General features: G+C 38.3%; 1 protein-coding gene across 1 annotated transcript; it reads right to left on the bottom strand.

Moving 5' to 3' along the window:
• Positions 1 to 270: 270 nt before the first annotated feature.
• LOC113666599 (protein DD3-3) lies at positions 271 to 8,836 on the bottom strand. Its single transcript, XM_027182425.2, has 10 exons — positions 8,596 to 8,836; positions 6,636 to 6,799; positions 5,567 to 5,653; positions 4,659 to 4,989; positions 3,674 to 3,892; positions 2,893 to 3,316; positions 2,378 to 2,434; positions 1,798 to 2,081; positions 1,540 to 1,584; positions 271 to 876 (listed from the first exon to the last, which is right to left on the bottom strand). Exons 2-10 carry the CDS (start codon positions 6,786 to 6,788, stop codon positions 560 to 562), a joined length of 1,917 nt encoding a protein of 638 aa, XP_027038226.2. The 5' UTR covers positions 6,789 to 6,799; positions 8,596 to 8,836; the 3' UTR covers positions 271 to 559.
• Between the last annotated feature and the right edge of the window lie 547 nt (positions 8,837 to 9,383).

Here is a 9,383-nt window from a genome sequence, read left to right as displayed (position 1 = left end):
TCTTAAACTTTCCTAACGATCGTGCGAGGAGTAAAATCTACAAATTATTGCTTTGGAATGCAACTCGAATCTTTAGATGGTCTGAAATTATAACTCTGGAGTTTGGATACCACTAACTAAAAGTTTCTTTATAGTGGAAGATTTTAAGGATATGACACACCAGGGGAGAAAACTGTCAGTGTCACCTTTGTATCAACAGCATGCCGATAGGGGCGACACCTTTGTATTAGCTCCAGTGTTCATCTCGCCCACAGAAAAGATGTAAACCTCGAAGTTACTTTGTTATTTTATTTTACTGAAGAAAGAAAATCATACAACGCACACTGAATACACTTAAAACAGGTAGCACCCATAAACATCGTCAGGTCTTATTCCCTTCTGTGGAACTTATTAAGTAGACTTCTTACAAAAATTTTCCATTGGAGTCGACCTCTAGAAAATTTTGGAATTTGGACACATCAATTATTTTTAAGAGAAAGCTGTTCATATTGCAAAATACACTGCACACTTTGCAAGAATGAAATCACATCTTAAATGCAACGTTGAATCATGCAGATGGTTAGGGATTGACAACTTCGATAACTCCGATGTGGCGTCGGTTGGAGAAGTTGTTATTGCGTGTGCCCATGTAGCAGTACTTCCCAGGCTTCCTGATGCGGAAGCACGGCGGATTGCAGGAGGCTGGGGCATTGTTCAATTGATTCTGGAGCGCAGCGGCTCCGGTGTAGCATCCTTTGTTGAGGAAAAGATTCAACCCTTCGGGATCCTCGTAGTCGACAACCTGTTCAACCACTTCAGTAGGCAAGCTGGAACACGCCGCTGGTTTGAGAGAGCTGCATCCTTCTTTTACCCAACACACGTTTGTGCGATCCGAACCTGAAATATGAATGACAACTTTTCAATCTCGTATTCAGCGGTGTTACAGACTGGTTTTTCACGAGTTTTCGCCACCTTCAATCAATAAGAATCGCTGATGGCGCAGTCCTCATCCTCACGTTATCATCTTGACAATAATCGTATGATTTCGGCTATTTCACTTCTTTTCAGTAATGCCCACCGAAACATTTGATTACCTCATAACAAAGAATACTTCCCATACTTAGATGATAGCAAAAATTTAAGTCATTCGCGTTTGCAATTTCTCATTATTACCCAAGAGATAGAAACAAGTTCGCGCATGTGTAAAGACGAAAATTGAAAGGGCTATGGGGAACTCACCAAAGTATCGGCCTTAGGACATTCGGCCGTGTAAAACTCGAAATCTGGTCACCCTTGCATCACAGCACAAGACGGTTAAAGACAGTTGCTCTCGAGCTCCCTCTCTCAGAAGTGAAACTTTTAGTGTCATAATCAAGTTCAATAAATTCGGATATAAAAATCAAGAAAACCACAGCGTTATGAGCCCTAAGTAGCCTAATAGTTTTGGCTCAACGCCGGGGTATTGTGATATCATCTGAAGTTGTAACTTCAACAACCTATCGCAAAACTTACAGCGTTGGGGAATACTGTTCCCTTATTTTCTAAGAATGACAGTCTTACCTGCTTGTCCGTTACCAGCGTTTCCGCCAGGATTGTTGTTTGAACCTATGAAAAATGAAGAAATGCTGTTGAAACTTAAATGCAAACGTGGAAGTATGTGAAAGAATTTTATAACAAAGGTCGAAAATGGCAACTTTATTTGAAAAATGAGAGATTACAAAAACTAATTCTATGTCAAAGTCACACAACGTTACAGCAACTTTTTGTCAACCAAATAAAGATGTAATTCTACACGGAAAAGACAGGATTTCTTCCTACCAGACCACACAAAGCACACCACATCTTCTGTTGTAACTCTCTGTCGTTCAGGGAAGAAACGATACTCCATGGCTGGATAAGTCTGCACAATGTTCCCCCTTTTCCCCATTCCGAAAATGTAATAGATGTTGCGATGTTGATGTTTCTTTTCCATTTTATTTCGGGCTTTAAGAATGAAAACATGACTTCTGTCCTGGAATGTTCGGCCAACCTGAGCAGTGTTCAAAGCGAGTTGAAGATCCGTTTTTCCGTCAACAGTTTTAGTCGTGGGGTTATTCTTAACTCTGTAAACAAAAGTCATGACGATGAAATTTTCATATTAAAGCAAGTGATTTGTGTTAATTCCTCTTGTTTTCATCTTGAGTAAGGTTTGAATATTTCTAATAGTGCCCTTTATGGAGTGTTTGTTTTAACACAGTGGTAGTTTTCATTTAATCTTAACATATAGACGTGTATTTGAGCGCATAAACTGTTAGTTTGAAGTTGTGAACAGTTCTGCGAGCTAGTAGCCGAACCTCATCTAAATCTACGAGTTCCTAGCGCGTTACATGGAGTTGACCTTAGTTCCATCAATACTTACTGTCCATTGTTACTGGCATTAAACTCGCGTGGTACGTCATCTGAGGTGATGTTGTACCTGCAGATATGTAAGACACGATCATAAATGTACAGCAATAATCTCATGCCTATTTTCCTTGTGTGTTACGACTACGTTTGCGTCTGCGTGCTTCCTTTAGTCAGGCACTTGACCAAGAATTCTGCCAGTTATCTAGTGAAGTAGCTTCATCGGCTTTCCGTCTCATGAGCTGCTCGCTACTGTCTCAAGGTAAACTCAGGAGGGAGGTTCGAGTCAAGTCGTCCTTATTTTTTTTCTCCCTCGTTTCTATCGAGCCGTTTATAATCATGCTCGCGCTTCATTTTACTTATTCGAGGTCTGAAACAGGCTTCATTATTATGAAAAATGTGTACATTGTTAGCTTGACATGCGAGTATCCCAAATAGCTAAAAAAATAAGTGGAATCCCTTCTAAACTCAATTCCCTGCCTGCTGAATGAAAACACGCTTCTTCTTTCCTTGTTTTATAACACCTCTTACCTTATTCGCAGCACACAACGTTGAGTAATGTTTGTTGGAAAACAAGGAACTTTCCATTTGTAGGACGAAAATTTGCCATTTGAGCTAATTCCATTATGATTAACGACCGTGGATGGGGCGAAGATCACTTCGGGAGACTCGTGAAGGAGGACAAACTGGCTAGGATTGTCAGATCCTTGTGAAATCTTATGTGCTTCATAGGGAACACCTCTGGACAGTTTCTCGTTGCCTTCGCCATGGCAGGTGCTTAGTACTCCTCCGGTTTTCTCCAAGTAGTTTGTGATAAATCTAACCCAGCGGCCTTTATGCTTTTTACAATCTTCTTGCGTGATGTATGGGCCCACGCACCTAACAGAAGCCCTGTTATTGTTGTCTGGGGGGCACTTTGGGTTACCGTGGACCCCGGAGTCCATGATACACATGTCTTAGAAACACAGTTCAAGGAAAAAATTAGTTCTAAGATGTTTAGTCATTATGTTTGCAATCCCTATACAAAAATTCTAAGTGTATCGAACTTAACTGTAAAAGCTGATTTTGATATGCAAACTTTTCAAATTAAGAATTGCTGAATAACATGTTGAATGTCTTATCGTTTGGTAAATGCTGTTACTGAACTGATTTATTTCCCAACAAATTAATGCGGTATGTTTTTCTAGAACTTTTCATTTTCTTTCATTTCGTTTTTTTTTATTCCTAATTAATACGTTAAAGATAAGAAGCATTTAGATGAATGCAAGGATCCCGAAATTTTACTGACGAGGATGAAAAATTCTAGACTTACATTTGAATCCATAGTGTTTGTCATTCACGTAATCTTTCATTAATTTCTCGGTCTTATTATCGCTGACCATTATAGCGATGTCCTTCCAAGGAGTAGGGCCCCAATATGGAAAATAATCGCGTTCCTCAGGGACTTCCAAGCCCCTTCTTGTACCTCCGGGATTCTGTCGCGTATGAATAGCTCTGTCCGCTGTAAGTTTTTGGTCATCAGTGTACAAACCTGCCAGAGAAACGAGACACAATGGTTCGTTTGTGTTTAACATCAATTAGCTTAACCGAGTCTTGTTCTTAGCTATAAATGTGCCTGGCTTTAGTAGCAAATTAGTAAACTGCATTGCTTTAGTTGAATCAATGTAAAATCTTCAGTGGAAAAATAATGTAAAAACGAAAATCGATTTCCAAGTATGTTCGCAAAGCTTCATTTGAGGCCAGTAAACTAACTTATAAAACTCACTTTCGCTTTGCTTGCTACACAAATAATTTATCATGCTTTAGGTCTGAATTCGTAGCGCCTAAAATTCCGAGAAAAATTCGAATCATCATAATTTATTTCAGTTATATCACAGTAAAAAGACATAGCGATACTTAAAATCAAACTTACCTCGACTTATCATTCTTAACACCTTGAAAGAATTTAATTTATGTCCTACTGTTCTCTCTCGCGTTATACTGAAACTTCATCTCAGATAATGTGCCAAAGCACCTGAATACTCAACATATTCCATATTTTGGCTTACAAAACAGATAACATTTTGATTTATAGAACAGATCCTTGGAAGTCGTGGAAACCAGCAGTCATTCTGAGCCTCCCTTAAATATAATTTTCTTGGGTGACAACTTCATTGACCCACTTAGTGCCTTCTATTGAAAATACGCGCTTCACTCTTGTTACTCGCTCTCCAGAGCCAACTGATGTTTTACCTATATGGGTGTTTTTAAAGCATTTCTCGTTTTCGGGATTTTATGCACACTCCGATGATTCTCACCTGAATTTCTTTTCCTGGTATAGTATGACTGATAGTAATTTGCGGGCTCGTGAAGCCCTACAGCTTTACTTATGTATGCATTCTCGCGATGACCAGTCCTAAAAGCCACTTGGGCAGTTGATGACTGTCCGTTACGAATGGTATGATATTCAAACTCTGAGTTAACATCGGAGGTTGCCATCTTTTCTCGAGGATACGGCTGGCACATGAACTGTAGGATAATTTGTGATTCTACCATATCATCAGTCTCCAAGCCAGTTCCATGTTGATTGGTCCACATAACTTCTACTTCAGTTTTTGCCTTGTCTGAGCATCCACTCATGTAGAATTCCTGATATCATGAAGTCATGATCGGTATTAGTTCCATTTCGCGGGCCAGTTAGTCAGTCAATAGGTCAAAACTGTAAGTCGTCCACATAATCCCACTGACTGATAGTAAGCCATTCACACAATCAGTCGGGTAGTCAGTCAGTCAGTCACTGAGTCAGGCAGACCATCAGTCAGATCAGTGTTGGTCAGTCATTCTATCACGAAGTCAGCCAGACCATCATTCAGATCAGTGTTGGTCGGTCAGTCAGTCAGTCGGTCACTGAGTCAGCCAGATCATCGTTCAGATCAGTGTTGGTCAGTCAGTCACCGAGTCGGTTAAACCATCATTTAGATAAATGTTGGTCAGTCATTCTATCACGGAGTCAGCCAGACCATCATTCAGATCAGTGTTGGTCAGTCAGTCAGTCAGTCAGTCACTGGGTCAGGTAAAACATCGGTCAGATCAGACTTTCAGTCCGTCAGAGGATCTGTTAGTCAGTTTTTCTTTCCTTAATCAAGTAAGTCATTTCATTTATGCATTATTGCAATAATAATATGCATTCATTTACTCATACGACATAAATAATTCTACTGGTTACCATTGGCTTCTGTAGAATTTCAGGAATGTTTTCTCCAGGGTTAGCATTCTGTTTGTCTCCAACATTGTAGCCGGCTTTGCCATTATTCTGAGGAACAAAATGAACGTTAAAACGTCCTGAAATTATCAAAATACTTCATCACCTTCGAAACACTTTGACTCTGCCAACACAATTTGCTTTTTCAATTACGTAATAACCACAAAATTGAAAAATTCAACGATTTTAACAAAATCTGACACAATTGAAAATTGAAAATGAGAATTGATTGTGTCAAAAGTGAATGAATAAATTATAGACAAAGTATTCTTCAGATAAACTCTACGGAAAAATAATAAATGGAAGGGGTTTCGTGACGTAAACATAAAATCAATCTCGAAGAAGCTCAACAGGGCTGATGTATACGGATGTATACTGGAGCTAACTTCTTTGAATTTTGGAGTGAAAAGCACGTTTTTCCTCAAAAGCGTCATTGTTGGGAATGTATTACAAAACTACACAAAAGGTACACTACTTTGTTTGCCTTTTAGACACGATACCAGCAGCCGTTTGGAAAAATAAAACCAAGAAAATTTTGTACAATATCGATTCTGTAAGCCTTGGATTGAAACGATTCTGGAACCTCTCTTAAGTCGGAGAAAATTATCTTCCCTTCTCTGTAATCTAATTACCGAGTTTTCCTTTTTAATCAGTACCCGAAAAGAGCAGGGAGGATTTGAAAGTTTTAAAACGACATTTGTTTACACTCAGCGATGGAAAGACGTTTGGCTTTGTTAAGGTTTGGGTGGAGTGATTAATTCTTTATTGGTGAAATTGCAAATGAAACTTGCATTCAAGGAAACAAATACAAATGTTCATGTTCTATTAAATTCTCTTTAGAAGTCACTACACAGTTGAAACTTGAGTAACGTGCAATATTCTAGTTTAAGATAACGTGCAGGTAAATGATAAGTGTTATGCCTTGAAAACCATACCCTGTTCTCCTTAAATCTTGGTTCTCTTTTTCTGAGTTCCCACACGTGCAATAAGCGTAAAGATAACAAACACTTCATCATCAATGGGTTTGTCTTACCTGAGAATCAAACAACCTATTTGCGTTCCTGACATTAGCTTGGCCACCATTCAATCGATTGTTGGATCCAGGTGGAGTATGGAGGTATACGTCAGACATGCAAGGCCTCAGAAGTACAGCCACGAAACAGCCCCAAATCAAACTGTACTTCATGGTCTGTTTAACTGACAAAAAATTGAACTGAGAGGTTTAGAAATTGTCTCGTAGAAGATGACAACTCTTACACTAACCTTAAAGCTGAAACCTCCTTAAGGAGAGGAATGAATTTCTGGTGAGAAAGCAGTTTAGCCACACGACCTGATTGCAAACACTGGTACAAACCTTGGGACCACCCTTCAACTCCCAGGAATGAATAACTAATATATAACTTCTCCTTTCAAAATCAACACACTATCCAGCAAACAGGTTACGAGACTACAAAACTCATCAACTTCAGGTTTTTATTTAAGTATGACAAAAAATTCTCTCCTTTGATTTTTTTTTTTATTTTACAGCTAGTAGAAAGAATAACGGAAGTAACAAAATCAGAAGGCCATTGAACAAACGCTACTGATGGGAATTATTCAATGCACCAAACAGTAGTATTAGTACTACAGAGTCATATTTGCGTTTTTTTTTAAAATTCTGATCAGTTACTGCTCTGAATTTTCGCAGTTCATTTATCCTTTCAGAGCCAGAGTGGAAACACAATTTTAGAGAAATGAATGGTAGTTTTCATCTAAAAAATTTTTGGAAAGAACTTATCTAATGGAGTGCGTATTTTGTTACATTACATATTACAATTTGTAGCTACTCAGCTACAATTTTAAAAGTACCCTGTCAATCTGTCAAAAAAATTTATGCACATTTCGCTTTGATATCAGATTTGGTTTTCGATGAAGCAATCGCATTTCAAAGATATCCAGTTTCTATTCAAATAAGATTTGGAATCTTTTCTTTGCATGCGAAATGAAACATTCCCAATCAGCGCCCACAGTCAGTTGGGGGCGGCTTCCTCCATGCAGCTTCTGTTTGACGTGATATCAAGGGTATCGCTTGTTGTTATTTTAGTAGTGGTGAATATTATAAATGACTAATGTAACTCCTTTTTATGGGCCAGTCAGATACAAATTTAAAACTTCTGCTCGCAGCTGTCTGTCTGGTAAACAATACCTCAAGCAAATAATTACAGTGAAAACACATTTCTTTTCAGTAAGGATTTATTAGAATCATTTACGATTGGGAATAAGGCTTGAGGTCTCTTGCTTGTCTAACGAAGAAAGCTTGTTGAGTCATCGAAGCATATAAGTACGTGATGTCTTTTTTTCTAGGGAAGATGTAAGCGTTTCAAGTAGATCATATTTTTCTTCTAGATCATGCTATTTTGATGACACGGGTTTTTGGGACCTATTGTTATCTCTACGTCATAAACATTCCTAATCCCCGCAGAATTTTAAAAGACAATTTTCTGCACGAACCATCGCTTTGCCTCATTTAGCTTAAGGTTGCTTTTATGAAAAGAAAACAATGAAGGTTAATGAACTACCTTAAGGCACATGCACATACATGCATTGAGCCATGAAACCTTTCTCTTTAAGGGCGTTGTCAATAAACAACCATGGAATTTAGCCCTTGTGGAATGTTGCTCACAAAGAACATGGAAATTTTTAAGTACTCACAAATACACTTTTTACTTGGTAGTCTAATCTTGATTACTGAAGGGGCCTTAAAAATCGATAGATGTCGCTAAATACGTCCAGAATGCACACTAAAAGATTTTAACAACCGAGTACTACTCGGTCGGTAAGGGTGAGAGAACCGAGGATTGTATCACACGCACTCAACCCAGCTTTGATTTTGATTTAACGCATGACTTTAACACAATTTAGAGACCAGTTGCGGGTTTCAATCACAGAATCCCCTTAAATTTCATAAAAGAGCGATCGGTTTCGGCAAGGTGTTACTAAATGATCTCACTTACCTTGGTTTGACCGATTGGTAAGTTAAAACGCCTTACAGCGTAATTAGTGTGATGAGGTCCGCACCAGTTGAGCTGCAACGAAGTTGTAGTGAGCTTAAGGTGTGCGCCTGGATTTATACAAAATTGAAAATCTGAACATAAAAGCGGGACAATAGCGGGTCAAGTAGGACTGACATTGGTTGCCAAATACCATTAGCTCACTGAAGCTTCACGTTCACGAGTTGTTTGTCAGAATATTCATGACATTTTTGCATTGAAATAATATTTACTCGCTTATCTGCATACTTACCACTACTGACTGCGTACTAACTCATTCATTTAGCTACAAAAGATTCTTTTGAAGATGGAAGTATAGGAAAAAGTAGAATTAAAAGTGGGCTCCTTAATGTTTTAATGTAATTATATGCATATCCTCAAACAATGAATATCTCCACCTAAATTAATTTTATGTCCACTTTGGGCCTTTTTAAGATTCCTCAGATTTCTTGAGGATCTCAGAAGTTTTATTTCTTCAAAGTGTTGGTCAAATTTAAGAGAACAGATGTTCTGATACATTCACCAATGGGTTTCAATAAACTTATGAGGAGCGACGAGGTCAATGAACCTTGCATTTTGTTCTTTTGTTCTTTTGGGAGAGGCAATTTGTTTCTGCTGTGATGAACCTGAAGAATTAAGAATACAGATTAAATGACAGAAGTTCCCGTTGTGGTTTTCACCACGAAAAATCTTTTGCGTAAAAATCTTCTATAAATATATAATTACAATTGTTTTATCCTGTGAACTCTACC

The sequence above is a fragment of the Pocillopora damicornis genome, chromosome 2 (assembly GCF_964200805.1).
Source record: "Pocillopora damicornis chromosome 2, jaPocDami1.2, whole genome shotgun sequence".
Taxonomy (NCBI): domain Eukaryota; kingdom Metazoa; phylum Cnidaria; class Anthozoa; order Scleractinia; family Pocilloporidae; genus Pocillopora; species Pocillopora damicornis.
This window is presented reverse-complemented; position numbering and strand designations above follow the sequence as displayed.

Bases quoted from the DNA above. Each gene is read 5' to 3' on its own strand.
- LOC113666599 (XM_027182425.2), bottom strand. From the start codon at position 6,788: ATGAAGTACAGTTTGATTTGGGGCTGTTTCGTGGCTGTACTTCTGAGG. The intron at 4,990-5,566 runs GTAACCAGTAGA...TCATGATATCAG, and splicing joins AAATTCTACAGAAGCCAATG to GAATTCTACATGAGTGGATG. The intron at 3,893-4,658 runs GTGAGAATCATC...TTTCTCTGGCAG, and splicing joins TACCAGGAAAAGAAATTCAG to GTTTGTACACTGATGACCAA.